Consider the following 16,594-nt stretch of genomic DNA (forward strand, 5'->3'; position numbering starts at 1 on the left):
TGTCTTTTGCCCTGTTGGCGCGCCCGCCGAATGCAGAGTCCCTCTTTTTTCCATGTGCCTCTCCATACCATTTGCTGTTGTGCGAACTTACCAATCGGGCAGTGGGTTAAAATAAGGGCTATGCATGTACGTTGTAGTAAGTGAATAGCGATAGTACGTAGACGGAATGGCAATCGCCGCGACGAGCCTCCCTCGTGTTTCGCAGGCGAGGGAAGAAAAGCAATCGAATAGCACTGGCTGGTTGGTCCTGGGTGAGCTGGCCATGCATATTACTTCTTGTCCGTCTTTGCTACTCGATTCGTTTGCCACGCACTCAGCACTTGGGACCGGCGTATGCGTGTTTCTTTCCGTCGACCTCTTGATTTCTTTTTGGGCTCCTTCTTGCCCGGTGTGTTCGTCCCATCTCGCATCCCGCCTTTTTCTTTCTTTCCGCGCTATGGGTGTGTTGGCAAGTCGGTCAGTACACACTACTTGCTGTCAGCAACCCAGACAGAAACCCGCCCTGTTCGGCACTCGTGGCCCCGGAGAGGGTTGTGGGCGGGCGGCGGGCAGAGACAGAGAGGGGGGGACGGTTACTGGGACGGTCTAGTCTGCTAGTAACCTTACCCTCTACCACTTACCTTGGTGCTTGGTGCTTGGAGAAGAGCAGAGGAGGTGGTGGTAGGTGGGAGGAGACCGAGGGCCAGAGGAGCTAAAAGCTTAGCCCCAGAAGGCCTGCAGCAGCCTATCGCGCTGCATCGCCATTCCCTCTTGTCCAATCCCGATTTACCACGCACGCATTTGCAAAGGTGTGCCAACTCATCACATGTCCCAATCGTCCGCCGCTAGCCCACCACCCAACCCATCTTGATTCCATCCTTGGATCCTTGGATGCGCCGCGATGCCCTGCCAGATTCGAACCAATCTCTTTGCTTTTTGTTTTCCTGAATCGGTCTGGTTGGCTGGCACATCTCCTTACCATGTCTTTACCAAGATAGAGTCGGCAGACACTTGCAGAGTCTGGCGGGCGAAATGTTCCATGCACTTCCTCCTTGGCGAGAAGACTTGCCGATCGAGAGAGTACCAGATTGGAACACCCCCATAAGGCTGCTTTCCTTGCTCGAGATGAATCCCCATACATACCGAAACCCAGTACCACCTTGCACCCTGACACCTTGCACCCTGACACCCTGCCACCCTCACCGACGACCACCGACTTCTCACGGAGGGGCACGGTGGGTCTCCCCTCATCTTCACCCCCCATATATGCCACGCCATCGGTATGTGTGTCCTGGGAAGCAGAAGCTTCAGATGAACAGGCGGTAGGACCGCCCTCGCTCTATCGCGCTCCCTGTGCGCGCCGTTGCATTGCCCCTTTCAGCCTCGTACAGTCGTAGGTCCTGCAAGTCAGCTGCAACCGCCCAAGTAAGGAGCGGTGGAACCCCCGTGGTTTGACACGCCTGCTATGTGTGTACGCCCATGTGTGCGTGGACACCCCCTCATCTGCCCGCATCCCTTCGCTTTCAGCCTCAACAGGCGAACCACGACATACACATACTGCCCGCGCCCATAAGAGGTTCGTGACACACTTCACTTCGTGGAAAAGCAAACAGTTTGTTAGGGAATGGTTTGCTGTCAGGACAGATAACGTCTTGTTTAAGCGGGTCGAGAAGCAGCATCATGCAATACTTATATGCAAGAACATCCCGAAACACCATGAACACGTCGACCTGCTTCATCTGCCTCGAGTGGTTTGCGAACCAGCTGTAGTTTGGCTCTTTCGCGGTGCTTTGACACCCGACACATGTGACCTAAGGTGAAGGGCGAAAGATATTAGGGAGAATCACGGTGACTCTATGAGAAGGTGACCGTTGCGAAGCAACAGCAAACAATACTGTTATCGTCACTTATATGCTACCATGTCTGGTGTTGACTGTGCAGTACTCGCTACTAGTGTCCGTGTATCTAGACGACCTGCAATTGCCAACGAACATAATGCGATGCGTTGACACTAGGATGCGGTGGAATGTTACCTGCAGAAATATATGAGACCAGAACAAGCCCGGATCTAGGCTTGGCCCTCATTATGGGTTTCTTTTATCAAATACCTGTGAAGCCCTAGAATAGTCGCAGAAGAGGTTAATTCCCTTGCTTTCTAAAACCTTCTCGAGATGGTATACTCCTACTATCTGCTTCGTGAATAACTCAACGAAACAGTGCAAGTCGTGTTTGTTTTGAATACGTGGTACGGATGCAAGCCACATCGATGTTTATCGCCTATGTAGTGTGACTTTACCTGAGGCCTCGCAATTCCAACTCGGTGTAGATCCTACGTATCTGTATCTGATTCCAAATGGGCGTGTTTAAGTTGGCAAATCTCGGTATCGCGAGCCAGGAACCATGCCTGTGCGGCGGTCCGAGGCGGCAGCCATGGTAGCACGCGTAGAATACAAAGATTCCAATCTAGCTTTGGGACATCATGTGTTCTGCCAAAAGCCTTGCACCACAGAATTTACGTGCCCTTGGAAAACCCAGGCCCTCGTCTCGGGTGTCACCTGATGCACCATGTGGTGCTACGAGACGATCATGGATACAGCTCCTTATTCCAGGGTGTTGCGAATCTTGTCAAAACAAAGAACAGTCTAGGATAGTCCTTTACGTACGGACGGACGCAAATCCATCCAGATGTTGGCGCTCTGGGGTCTCGCATTATCGCAATGGGTTTGCGGTTCCATTAACTATGTACATAATAAGGGTATCTCGTCTCTCGCGCCCAGTGCCTCGCGACAGCCAGGATATCCACGAATTGTTTGAAGTATATCTATAGTTCTTGTCTCTCTTCTCTTCTTACGCAGGCTTGTCAGGGCTCTCGCCCAAATCTCACATCGAATCCTTTCAATACACTCATGATGCTCGCCGCTTCCACCTCGATAGGGTGGTGTCTTGACCTGCTGCTGTCAGGTAACCTTCCTTTGACCTCGTGGGGGACAGCTCTGAGCTGCGGCAGCCAGGTTCCTATCTCGTCCGCCGCCCTGTCAAAATTTCGGTGACTAGACAACGTCTTGTACGCATCGGCGCATGAGAGATTCACTCCAGAAGCCGAGGAAGGACCGGCATTCACTGATGATGAAGATGGGGCTGTCTTACAGCATCCGCCACCGCTCGCGGAGCCACCACAGCAACCCGAAGGGAGGCCGCCCGACCCCAAGTCCTTGTTGAGCTTTGCAGCCAAACTGCGACAGAACAAGCCCGACTTGGGGTCGGCCACGCATTGGGCGCAGGTGCCTGGCCCATTCGGCCCGCATCCACTGCTCTTAGGCGCGGGTGCGGGCCGATTGAGACTCTGTAGCCTTGGAAGTTTGATGGCTCCAGTGGACGTCACCTCCAGCGGCGGCGACACGACGTCGTCCTCGGACGCTGGTGGGGTTTGGACTTGGGATCCGATGGGGGCAAGGGTTGTCTGAGCGGCGGCGGAAGCAGCTTCGGCGCACATGCAGTATGTCCCTTCTGTACAGAAACCGCACGAGTCGCGGGGCGGTATCGTGTGTTGCTGGGGCGGGGGTTGGAAGTCATCTGCGGGAGGTGGCGCCACGACCGACGTTCTCTTCTTAGAAAACATGGCGGTAAAGTCGATCTCATTCTCATTAACGTCCGACCTCTGGCGTTTCCCCTCTTGTCCGCTATTGGAGAGGGAGGAATGTTTCCGCTTGAGTTCATGTTCCGATGAGGTCGGCCCATTGAGCATTGCTTCGAGGCATTCGCATTTGGTGCCTAGACTGCACTTTCCACAGTCAAGTGAAGGCGCCGTGGCGGCGAGGGCTTCCTCTACGCAAGCACATGCGCCGTTGGGCTGGCATGAGCCGCATCCTGTGTCTACGGTGCTATCCGCAACCGAAATTTCCGGATCGGGAGGTGAAATAATTTGAGATATAGAGAAAGAAGTAGTTGAGTTTCTGTGTCCCGAGTGATCGCTTGCAATACTGCTTCGTGGTGTGTGATGTTGTGACGTTGTAGAAAAAGGTCCGTATGAACGGCCTGACAAACCTGGCAGACTACCTTGCCGGGACGAGGCAGCACTTGCTGCACGCTCGTCCATCCACCTGCGACGCATTGAGTCGAGTTCGCTCGTAGCCCTGGTACGCTCAGTACGCTCTTTTTCCAATAAGGTTTCCAGCGTGGCGCAGCGGGTCTGCAAGGTTTGAATCTCGTCTTGAAGGTCCTGTTGGATCTGTTCGTGCTCCTCCCGAATGTCCTCGATCTGCTCCTCCAACTCGCCTACCCGGGCAGCTCGACGTTCGCGGAAAGCCCTCTGAGCAGCACGATTCTGAGCCTTTCGTTTGGTTGGTGGAGTATCTGTGGCTGGCTTCCTCCCAGGTTTCGGTCGTGGTGGAATAACCCATTCTTTGCTAGTAATAGAGGCTTTGGGCATCTGGGGCAGGATGGTGGCGGATGGTGTGCCCGCCGGAGAATAAGGACCAGGACTGTTTGCCACTGGTTTGATAGCAAGTTGGGGGACTTGGGAGGTAGATGCAATGTTTGATGCCGGCGACGAGGCCGAAGCTGGTGATGCAGCAGCTGTAGTTGGAGCGATGGCGACCTTTACGGTACGCATAGACTGCGGCGCCACCGCATTAGCTGAAGGGGGCGCCATGTCGATCTTAAGTGCTCGCAGGCAGAATCCCCATGCACGAGGAGTTCAAGCTCGCTGCGTGGAAAGAGCGATGACGTGGCCTTGCTGGACAGATCTAGAAGCCGATCTGAAATCCCACAATTGAGGACGACGTCTTCCACTAATAAGGACAGAATTCGAAGATTCGTACTGCAAAACGAGCACCAGCGGAAGGGGAGGATTTGGGCCACGAAGCTACAGGAGCGGGGAGGGGGGCAGCAAAATTGCAAAGGTCCATACAGCCAAGCGACGGCCCAACAATGCAATTGAGTCCACTCAACTGCCAAAAGGACAAAAGAACAGCAATAATTGATAATTCAAATAATAGATGACTTGCAATGGGTCTAGAAGACAAGTGGTGTGTGTATGTGAGAGGCTGTGGTTGTGTGGTGGCAGGGGGACGAATCAAGATGACGGATTTGGTGGGATGTTGGGAATGAGGTGAAAAGACAAGGCCGTGATCTGACCCGAAGAGGTGAGAAGAAACTGATCAGATTGATAAGATTAAAACGCTGGGCTCTCGCTTCGGCTTCGGGTCCCTTGGGGTCCATATGGAGGAGGAGATGATTGGGGATTCCTTGCAAGCCCGTCAACAAAACGAGCAAGACGAGACGCAAAAGCGCAATTGGCCCACCTTTCTTCTCAGCTCAGCCGAGTTCTGCTCCGAAAAACGCATTTACCAAGAGCTTTAGCAGCGTTAGATCGTAGGCGCCATGCCTCTTTCTGGCGAAGACCAGAGAGTTCAGGAGAGCTGCTTGACGGTCGTCAAGGTCGTGTGGTTTATCAGATCCTGAATCCTCGCTAGCTTCCCAGTCCTTCGGAGAACGTCGGGTCATGGACTACCAAGCTAGAGACACGCTATTGCGATACCGGCCTGGAGCCAGTCGGAGTTACGGCAACAGCTCGGAAGGTGCTCACCTAGGTGAAGGTGGGCTTTCGGTGTAGGGGTCCAAGGTCTGACCGAAGTGGGGTGTGACTTTGGAAGGACAGCTCAATTGCATCAATCATGCCTTGCCAAAGTACCTCCCTCGTTCATACCTTGGGCAAACCACCATGTCCTCCAAACGCCAATGTCGCCGTCGCGGCCCAACTCGTCGCGCAGATTCAATCTTCCGTCGTCATCATCTTCTGACACGGACGGCGACGACGACCCCAACAACCTCCCCTTCCCAACCGCCCTGCCGCGATCCGACTTCCTGTCGCCGTCATTCGACGCCGCCTCCTACCTATCGTCGCTATCAGAACGCCACCAAACCCTCGAAGACTTACGGCAGGACCTGCGTGACCGTAGCGCTGCGATCTCGACCGAGCTGCTGGAGCTCGTCAATGCGAACTACACGTCCTTCTTGAGTCTGGGTAGCGAACTGAAGGGGGGGCGAGGAACGCGTCGAAGATGTGCGCGTCGGCTTGTTGGGCTTCCGAAGGGCGATCGAAGAGGTCAAAGGCCGAGTAGGCGACCGTGGCCGCGAGATCCAGGGCCTCAGCACCGAACTCGGCGGCGTCCGCGGCGAAATCGAAACGGGCCGGCGCATGTTGGAGCTTAACGACAGGCTTGAACTCCTCGAAGGACGATTAGCCCTTGACGGTGCCGAGGTCGACAGTGACGAAAGCGAAGACGATGAAGACGAGGAAGAGAACCAGATTGTGGGTAGCAGCGCCACAAAGTTGGCAGCGCTGGCCAAGGACTACACGACCATAGACGCAATGGCGGACGACATCGGTCGGGACACCTCATATGTCAAAAAGCTGGCGGAGAGGATTGCCAAGTGTCGTGCAACCATTCTCCTCGACGTGGGGACAACGATTAAGGCCGCCAAAAAGGCTGGACCTTCGGGGCAAGAGAAGCTGATTAAACTCATGGCAGTATGTTCCACACTTGATGCTCAAAAAGAAGCCATCAAAGCCTTGAAGGGGGCCTGAAGCTACGGCAGCATCCTGTCATGCGCGTACATTCTCTAGCCCTGCAATGATGTTGGTCTCAAGAGAGCTTTACTGTTTATCATCCCCCTCTTCAGAAACACATGCAGGGTCAGTACACGGGGCGGCAGTACTCGACAGTGGCAGAAAACGCTGGATGAAGTCCGTGATGCAAGTTGAATTGCTAAGCAAAGCGTTTATCCCCGGAATGCTTCGAAGTCCGATGTCTCCCGGAAAACTCGATTGATACCCTCTGATATTTTCAATGACCACCAACATGTATATCGATATCCGACCGGCGCCCTACATTTCCTTCTTGAATCCCTGTATCCCCTGAAGACGGTTAAATATTTTGCAGCCTGGAATACGGCTATGGCTTTCCTTCCCAAACCTCTCTCAAGAACTCTTCGGCTGAAGTAAAGGTGTGGTCGGGGAACAATTGGTTCATCTCGTTCGAGGAGTCCCATGCACCCTTGACACTACTTAGAAGAAACCCAATAGGCACCATCTTTTGGAAAGTCGATGCCTGATCTTGAGAGACCGCCTTGTGCAAGGCTTGTGAATTCCAAGAAGTCTTGAGCTCTCCGGCTTCCAGATCCTCCAGTCGGACCTTTCCCACATCGAAAGGTCGTCCTGTGGTGACGCGAACACGAGTTAATGAACCAACTATCTTTTCAATTGGAATATCAACCACAGAAAGGGATACATACCTCGGACCCGTTCACCAATCGCAATGACCTGCGAGAAAGTAAGGCGGTTGCCACTGATACCACCAGTGGTAGGCCATGTGCCTTCATACTCGACGGCGCATGCCACGATGGCGGCGAGGTCTGCCGATGTTGTCAGAGTCACGATGGCGTCCTCATGGTCTTCGACAGCCATGGCGCGGTATTTCCCAAGGTCGAAGCCAAGCTGAAGAGGCTCAACATACTTGGCTGTCTTATGAGGGAAGGCCAGGTAATCCAAGAACAGGCCGGGCTGGAACAGTGTGTACTCAAGCACCTACAATACTTGTTGATCAGCTATAGCCGTTTGGAAGGGATGATGAAGGGGAGGAACTCACATTCTCTGTACGGTTGACCTCTTCGAGATACTCTCTAATTCTCTGTTTACCATCCCACCAGCCCATGTCGACTGTCCCCTTGCTATCCGGCCGTTCAGTAATTGGCCTTTGGCAGGGGCGACAGAGTCAGTCCGAACGGGTGCTCTTACCTTCCATACTCGCTCGGTGCGAACCTTTTCACGCCTGCTAGGATAGCGGCGTCGATTAAGTTCCTCTGCGACTCCTGGTTGGGGTCCGAGAGGAGCTGTACGAACGATAGAAGGGTGTGGATGCCCTGGAGGTCTCGCACCAAGCCGTTCTTGTCTTGATAGTCAACAGTTTGCCACTTGATGCCAGTGGGGAGCCCATCCGGCTCATTTTTCTGGCCGAATTAACTAGAGTCAGCTGTCTTCATGTGGATTTTATAGAAGCTGGAGCATTCTTACCCCTCTGCTAAATATGGTTATCTCGTGCTTCCCAGCAGCAACGAGGGCATCTATGATTTCCCGGGCGACCTCTAGGGTCTAGTTAGTCGCGATATCTCCAAACAGCTACTCATAAATAGGTTACTTACGTCCAGATCCTCCCGCTATTGCTATTTTGACCATGGTATGAATTGTTGTAGCTGCGCTTACACGATAAGAGGGCGAATTATAATGATCACTATGCGTGGGCGTAGTTTGTTGGTGTATTCAAGTTCTGATCTCATCGCTATCACTTGTATTTATATGTCATTTATTCCATAACTGAATTGAACTATACATTGCCAGAGAATACCAGCTCATCAATATCCCTATCTTTCGACCGCCGCGGAGGAAGCCAATCGCCGCCATCAGCCCCCTTGACCAACCAAAAGTGCCAGTGCGGGGCACGTCGTTCGCCCGCGGCGCCGCGGCGGAACAATCCTACTCCAGGCTGCTATCCCAACTGCTATCCCGCTACGGATAATAAGTAAGATGTCATGCTAGCAATATTCTTTCATGTAACTTCTCTATTATAACTATAGATGTCGGACCCGACCGTAGGTCTAGACCCCACAGGGGCTGTGGGGGAAGCAGAGCCGCGACCCAAGAGGCGCAAGATTCGCAAGGGCACCCAAAGCTGCTGGGAATGCAAGCGACGCAAGGTCAGATGCACGTATGCCAAACCAACAGCTTCCATCTGCGACGGGTGCCGAAGTCGTCGCACCGAGTGTGTTAGTCAGGAGTTCGACGACGGTGCTGGTGGTGCATCCCCTGCGGGCGAACAGTCTGTTCGTCAAAGCAGGGCTGTTCGGATATCTGACGGACATCGTCCAAATGATACTCACGGGCAAGAACAGAACCCGGGGATGAAGAGCGTGAGTTCTCATTGCGACGTCTCATCCCATGTGCTCGATTAACCCCCCTTCGCCGTCCAGAGCCTTGACAGTGAGACTGCGGTCGACAGGACATGTCCGGCTCGACTGCGGCCCTCTTCGTCCACTGAGAGCCAGCATGATGAGATATATCGCGCTCTCCTAGAGCTATGGCCGAACGAGGAAGAGCGGGATTCCATCTTGCACTTTCAAGTACATGCCTCAACTTTGTACCATGGCATTATATTTAAGCCGTACTCGCATTTCCTCTCTGATAAAATGTATGAACCGCCGCACAAGTTATTAAAGCTGCCGCCCAGTGGCTCCCACCCAGTCTCTATCGCGAGAAAGACTCTTTTATTAGCTTCTTGGCTGCAAGACATGCCGCCAATCTCAAGCACGACTACTGGGCAGCACCGCACAGGCAGCTACTACGACTATGCATCACAGCTTGTCGGCGCCGCGGCGAGACTTGTGACGAGCGACGATGAACTTGTATGCTCGATCGAGGGAGTCGAGTGCCTCATGATTGAGAGCATGTACCTGAACAACGGCGGTCAACTGCGCCGGGCGTGGCTTACTAACCGCAAAGCCATGGCAATCGCCCAGATGCTTGGTCTACACCAGGAACAGGAGTCCAGCACATCGTCTGGCGCCTATATTGACGAGAACGCGAGCCGGCCTCGCATCGATCCAGGTTACATGTGGCTACGTCTTGTGCTATCCGACCGATATCTCTCGTTGATGCTGGGCCTACCCCTGGTACACTCGACAATTCCTTCGCCAAATCCGAAATCCTGACGAATTGTGCCGACGTGGAACGGCTTGAGCGCATGCTTGGGGTTGCTGCCGGCCTCATCCTCCAGCGCAAAGGCGTTGAGCGGCTGGACCTATTGTATACGCAGAATATCGATAATCTGCTCCAGGAGGCGACCGCGTGCATGCCACCTCAATGGTGGATAGGAGACTTCGTCTTCATCAGCTCTTTGGTGTATCCCGACATCAGCGAAGACTTCCCGGAGTCATTGCGTCTTGTCAACCACATCGCGTATCACCATCTCCTGATCCAATTGCACCTACCCTACATGCTGCAGGATCCCCCTTCCACATCACCCAATGCTTATGACTACAGCAAAATGACCGCAGCCATCGCTAGTCGTGCTGTCCTGCTCATGTGGGTTAACTTCCGTGCCTCTCAGGCAAGATCTAAATTTTGCCGCGGGATTGAATTTATCGCGTTCACGGCCAGCATGACGCTGTGCCTGGCTCATATGGAATGTGGTCGTCGCCGGTCCAATGGCAGCACCAGTGGCGGTAGCTCCAGTGCTTTCCAAGCCCTCCGCCACCAGCGATTGGGTGACCGCGGCCTGATTGAACGCACCCTCCAGATCATGGAGCACATGGCCTCCCAGAATAAAGATGCAGTTGCGCAGAAGATCTCGGTCCTCCTCAGCCCACTACTCCAGCTCGAGTGTGACTCGGCATCAGGCGTAGAATGTCGCGTCACCGCTTCGCTGCAATCTTCGGACGCCGCCATCGGGCCAGAGTCCCAGTGGACTCGGGCAGCGTCAGACGGCATGACCCCAGGTGTACTATCCATCCAAATTCCCTATTTCGGAAATATTAAGATTGAACATTGCCGGGAGAGTGCGGGAGGCTCGATCGACCCCAGCGCCCTATCTCAAGACCAGGGTTGCATGGCGTCCGCATCGAAAGGCGATGGATTTGATGATCCTATCAACGGAATTCATCGTCTTGGTTACGAGTTAACCACAGCCCAGTCTGCCAATGCCGACTGGCAAGTGGTGCCGTCCTTTCTTGATCATACCAGTCCGCTCAGACCGCCAATTCAAGCTCAAGCAACCCACGTCACCTCCGAGGAGGATGAGCAAGCCATGAATTCGAGTCAGTATGCGGCTAGGCCGGAGAACGCTCATCTTCTGGTGCCTGGCCTCGATGTCGAGCTGGACGATTGGGTCTTACAGGGTGTCGATGCTGCCTTCTTTGGTAGTCTTGTACCTCCCCAGGGGTAGCCAATCCGTTATGGGAACGAGTATATACCCTCAAGTCCAGCGTAGCTCCGTGTTCTGGTCCTGGGGATGATGGGCTCTGTATCTTATTATATCACTTGGTAGCCCCTGAGTGTACAGGATGGGCCGACGTATCGCAGTTATAATCTCCGGCCTTGTTTATCGCTCTCAAGACTCTAGGGAGCTGTCACGTCCTCTTATAGCCTCGAGTGACTTATCATCAGGGGGCACTGGGGTGTGGCCGTTGCGAAGCACCGCGAGTCAGGAAGACGACTCTTGCGCCTTGATGGGGGTGGATCAATCATACAATCATGGATTTAAAGCTCCCTGTTGGTTTACCCTGTGGTCTTTCTCAACAAGCTCTGAACTTCTGAGCTGGTTGCATCCTGGCAAATGCATGACACTGCCTCATGAGTGCGTCAGGCTTTTGTGAATGGCACATCTGCAAGAGAGTCGTATGCGCATCCCCTGAGACATTTCGCCTGAGTTGCTACGATGAGTTCCTCTACGTAGCCTTGCTTACCTTGACTATCGTATGATGGTAAGTTTATTCGAACTAAAGGGACAATAAGTGTGCACCAATCTATCTTGCAACAAAGGAACCATATTGTACGAGGTGACCAGCGTGAGTTCCCATATATTTTCCACAACATAGCGTACGACTACCGACTACAGTCAATTCTCTGTCGTACGAATCACCCTTTTGGGAAAGAAGCTGGGATATCTTTTTATGTCGATACTGTTTTATCTATATCGTGCACGAAGCTAGAGCCAGTAACCCTCTATGTCAGGATGTCAGAGTTCCCCTTGAAAAATGCCTTTCGACGACTTTTAGCACTTCTCTCGTATGATGACGGCCCTAGGCCCAGACGTCTTGCTTAGCAAACCGGTGGGTCGCAGGACGGTGAACCGTAACCGCTATAACGAATAGTACGTCATTGAGTGGTTGTGGCCGAACCGTCGGCTTGGCGTCAGCTATAACGAGGTTTTTACGTCAAGTTCGTCTTATGTGCAGATCCCGTTTCCTCGAACAGCAATTGATCAACATTGCAGTATGTTGAAATATTTATTGAATCCTCAGTCCTATGATGCCCCGCATCGAAGTAGGAGTGCCATAATGGCTGGTCATGAGTTGCCCGGTAAGACGTCCCGTCGGTGGCGTTCAATAAGCCAGCCACCTGCACCTGCAGCGCGGAACGAAGGCAGATGTCGAATGTCAGCGTCAGACTTTAGTGTTGCTGCATGCAATTATTGCATGCATCATCACCATCATCACCATCATCACTGTCAGCAACAGTATCAGCATCTGAATCACCGCCAGCCACGACATCACCAGCACGAAAGGAAATCTTCACTTTTGGGAGCCACTACGACCAAATGATCGGCGTTTTGCATGTCATACGGCTTTGGCGTGCAGATGGTTAGTCTGGTGTCGCTGTTAGTCTGTCGTCCCACCCCCGGAGTGACGGGCCACCTCCACAAACCGCAAAGAGTCTGTGCAATCCCGTTTGACACGCAGCAAGGGCGAGTTTTTGGATATGGAGAGCGAATACTCGTTCTTTCCGAGCAGCTGTTGGCCTTCTCATGCTCGCGGCCCGCTTTGTAGAAACTCAAGCTAACCGCATGAGCCGAGGATATATGAGGCTATGGCAGACGAAGGATGTCACGCACTTGAATATGGTCCTTGTGACAGAGCTAGGGACAGGTTTCGCTCGGGCCTGAGCTCATGCATTCACACCGGTAGAGGTTCAGAGAGGATGCCGCGGCGCAAGGCGTGTCTTAGGTCGTCTACGGGGCTCGATATGGCGTGGTGATCAATGTCGCGGAAGTCACAACGAAGATGGATGTAAGTAACGGTTCGAGATGGGATCTTTCCTGCGCAGTCGGCTGTCGACGACGGCTTGAACAAAAGCGATGAAGCCACAAATCAACCCACATGGGTACACGATCATGCTTTCCCCACGCTGTTGATCTGCAAACCGCTGCGGGAACCGCCAGATCGACATTATGGGGTGTTTTAAGGCTACTGCTTATTGTGGTAGTGTTAATGGAGTTCGACCTCCCGGTTATCGTCAATATTATCGTCTCATCAAAGCGTATCGATACCACCTCGCCTGTATTTAGTTACCCAGTAATAGTCCATCTTCGTGCAGTGTAGTAGGTTGGAAATCCAGATGTCCATCCTGACTGTGGCCTAACTACGTTCATTGAACAACCGACTCGAAACACTGGCAACATAATTTAGGAAATTGCTTTAGAGGAAAGCATCAGGCGTGTCTCAGGTAGCAGCATGGCAACGAATACCTGTTCATTCTTTGATGAATCTTCATTTGGGGTTAAAAATGGCCATTTCCTATGCCAAGAACCATTCCAAGGCCCAGTCAAGTCCCATTCGGGAACGGCGAAGTATGGATTTCATATACCCGAGTCCCAATACCACCTGTCCCATCCGGTGCCACTTGTGCGCATACAAGCTCCATGATAATTGGTATCCTTTCATCCCAAAGGACACGAATACGACAAATTGAGGCTTAATGGCACCATGACAATATGGAGATTTCACTATGAGTGCAGTGCATTCAGGCTATTACACTTGGGCCCGAGTCACCTAGTTTATGACGTGGTAAATGTGACAACGCGCATGCACGATAAAACCTACATCAGTATGATAATTATAACGGGCAACTCCATTAGGTCTCCCATTATATTTGCCCAGCCTCCAGGCGTCAGGATACGGAGCCGCCGTAGCGATATCGGAGTAAGCCACGACATACAATGTGATTGTCGTCCTCGCTTCAGGGGCTATGTGTGATACCGCCAGCATGAATTCATTGGACAATGATTTATTGTATCAAGTTCCATGACAGATGACAGAGCTTAACCAGCCGCAGGTGTGCCCGATATGTCTTTCGGGAATGATGTGTCATCCTATAATACGACGCTAGATCTCAGTGTGTCGTCAGGCTGCCGTGATTCGGCAGGAAAAAGCAAAAGAAGATCGGTGAGCACTGCCGCCTACCGAGAGTTGGGGGGAACCATGGGGATGGGTAGGGGACCAACTGTGGCACAATCTGATAGGCGTGAAGTCAAACACCGCACACTAATGTGAGACATACCCGCAGGCTGGGTATCGATAGACGAGCGTCTGATCGTTTACTTACGTACCAGATTCCCCTCCCCATCCCATATCAGCATATCAGCGGGGGTGAGTGGCCCTCTTGTTGAAATTCCTGACACCGCCTACAGGTCGCAGATTGTGTCCCAAACAGGCAGCCCCATGTAGATGGTGCAGGAGGAAGCTTGATGCAAGCCGAGAATGGGAATGCATGACAGGAGAATCCTTCTAGCTCTCTCCCGTGCCGTGCTGTAGTACGACCATCCACACGAGATGTACCAGCGAGGGACGAGAGAGAGAGAGAGGGACGAGAGAGAGAGAGAGAGGGAGCTAGAGGGATATACCATCACATCATACGCGATAAAGGTCCAAGGTTCCTTTTGGGACGTGTGAGCAATATTCAATACCGCCTAAAGACGAAGACCTTCCGACCAGGTCACACAATTGCCGCCAGCCTGTCGCATAGCACGTGTTACTCAGCGGGGTAGGACAATATATTGCCTGCCGGCGCCATTTCTGTTCTCCCCCATTGCTCATTCTGCCTGGTTCGAAGGAATGTCTAGATTAATGAGCTGATTTAGAGCATCTGCGGCATATTGCCAGAATTTACCACGACCGGTCAGCATTTTACCGACCTAGGAGACGGGAAGCCAAAGGGCGGCAGAGGGGAAGAAGAAGAAAAGACTGGAAATCTGGGGACACAACTTCGATCGACGGTGCATATAGCCGCGCACCGAAAAACTATTATACTAACCCCGACCCACAATCCGGGCATTCTGCTGCCGCCGTCTACATATACAAGGCAACCCGCGATACTACAAGGCCATGCAATATTTCCACAGACTATCGATCCAGAGACCGAGAAATACAACGCGCCGGCCGAGCAAGCAGGATTCTTTGCTCGGGTTTCATCCTGTTTGGTGCTGGATGTCACTCTTCAAGCAAGGTTCCGGAGCAACAACCCAGCCTATATCTGTACGGCTTAAGACCGAGCGCAACCCGACGACAGCCGTATACTACATGCCCATCCTCGGGGTTACAGAGCACGCAGTTTTACATGTGACGCGTTCGACCACAATGCACTTTTATACCACAACGGTTTGACTGTTTACCTGTCATTCTGTTAGAGGTGGCTGCTGATTGCAGACAGTTGGGTTACACGTGTTACACAAGCACCACCACAGGACACTGGCGCCATTTTCTTCCCACCATGTTATATATCGCAGGGGCTTGCATTGCCCATGTGCCTGTCTACTTCTCTTACCGGCTAAGCGATAGTCCTGACAAGCGTGTTGTAGTACCGGGCTACCCAGACTCTTCGGCAAACACATTGTTTGTTGCTCTGCGGAAAGGCGATTGCAACGAAAAGGGGTCGGTCAATTGCACGAATACTTCGGAACTGGAACACGCGGCACCCCTCAAGCAGTAATGAGACGGTTTCTGCTACGCCATGGACCTTGCAGGCAATTGTGGTTGGCACAGGCTCCGAATGTTCGGAGACTCACGGTTCAGGGGCTGCCTGGAACAAACGCTCAACCAAGCACCTGATTGGCGGTCCTTATTTCAACTACCGTCAAGACCTCACCAGTGCGTAAACGGTAGGTTGGGGATATGCATAGCACCCTCATTACTTACCCGGACTGATTACCGGCCATGGACTGTGTTATCAGCGGAATATCTAGGTGGATAGGAGAGATACGGCCCGAGTACAAGACGGATTCCCCAGGCGGAAAGGCGACAAATAGGTTATGTTACCTATGACGGAATTTAGAATCAGGAACCTCATAACCCCATGGCAAGTCCAAAGGTGACAGCATCACGTCCAAGCTGTGTGGAACATACCGCACCCCTCGATCTACCTGCAGTTCAACGATATCGGGGCTCACCCCCTCGGTCTGAACACCACTGCCGCCGCCACCGTGTCTGGTCTCCCCCTCATTGAAAGCGACAGCTCCATTCACATGGCCATTACACTCGTATGACAAAGGGGCTACCAAGCTACGTTTGGGAAGTGCTGTGAGAATCTTATAGCACGAATAAACACCAAAACCGGCATGGCACTAAGGATGGGTACTCCCTTCGCTGTCGATTGCAACGCCCAGGATATGTTATCTATCTCATGGGCTGCAGGCCTTGCTAACGACTGCAGGGACACAAATGAGGGAGGTGTTTGATGCATGGCCTTTGTGGAAGCCTTGGAGGTCACTGCATATCTACGGCTACGGCAGCGGTGTAAATGAGAGACTCACTGCGCGGACTCGAGCCCCTTCACCGTGGGGTCGTGTGGACGTGTGTAAGTCTACTGCTTATACTGATCAGAAAATAACCAACTTCGAATCAACACCATCGATCACAACAACTTCATGGGTGGGAATGTTTAGTCTGAACACAGAAAGAACAAAAGGGGTTAGGAGAATGAGGCTGGAAACCGAAATTACACATCTAATCACCGGCTAACGAATGAACATCCCACGCTCGAGCAAAACACCAGCCTCACTTATCAGGC

At 52.6% G+C, this 16,594-nt stretch overlaps 4 protein-coding genes across 4 annotated transcripts; 2 read left to right on the plus strand and 2 right to left on the minus strand.

Annotated features, from left to right (window-relative positions):
- Window positions 1–2,839: 2,839 nt before the first annotated feature.
- PG998_007088 (bzip transcription factor) lies at window positions 2,840–4,630 on the minus strand (the record flags this gene model as incomplete). Its single annotated transcript, XM_066873904.1, has 1 exon — window positions 2,840–4,630. The coding sequence occupies one exon, from the start codon at window positions 4,628–4,630 to the stop codon at window positions 2,840–2,842; it is 1,791 nt and encodes a 596-aa protein (XP_066729849.1).
- A 1,088-nt stretch (window positions 4,631–5,718) lies between these two features.
- Window positions 5,719–6,568, plus strand: PG998_007089 (uncharacterized protein; the record flags this gene model as incomplete). The annotated part of the gene is made up of 2 exons (XM_066873905.1): window positions 5,719–5,987; window positions 6,019–6,568. The coding sequence occupies 2 exons, from the start codon at window positions 5,719–5,721 to the stop codon at window positions 6,566–6,568; spliced, it is 819 nt and encodes a 272-aa protein (XP_066729850.1).
- Window positions 6,569–6,935: 367 nt separating this feature from the next.
- PG998_007090 (uncharacterized protein) lies at window positions 6,936–8,215 on the minus strand (the record flags this gene model as incomplete). The annotated part of the gene is made up of 6 exons (XM_066873906.1): window positions 6,936–7,231; window positions 7,276–7,567; window positions 7,629–7,734; window positions 7,778–7,989; window positions 8,054–8,124; window positions 8,182–8,215. 6 exons carry the CDS (start codon window positions 8,213–8,215, stop codon window positions 6,936–6,938), a joined length of 1,011 nt encoding a protein of 336 aa, XP_066729851.1.
- Window positions 8,216–8,613: 398 nt separating this feature from the next.
- On the plus strand, window positions 8,614–10,976 carry PG998_007091 (uncharacterized protein; the record flags this gene model as incomplete). The annotated part of the gene is made up of 3 exons (XM_066873907.1): window positions 8,614–8,946; window positions 9,007–9,705; window positions 9,849–10,976. The coding sequence occupies 3 exons, from the start codon at window positions 8,614–8,616 to the stop codon at window positions 10,974–10,976; spliced, it is 2,160 nt and encodes a 719-aa protein (XP_066729852.1).
- Between the last annotated feature and the right edge of the window lie 5,618 nt (window positions 10,977–16,594).

This window comes from Apiospora kogelbergensis (assembly GCF_038363985.1).
Source record: "Apiospora kogelbergensis strain CBS 113332 chromosome Unknown utg000005l_segment0_segment0, whole genome shotgun sequence".
Taxonomy (NCBI): Eukaryota; Fungi; Ascomycota; class Sordariomycetes; order Amphisphaeriales; family Apiosporaceae; genus Apiospora; species Apiospora kogelbergensis.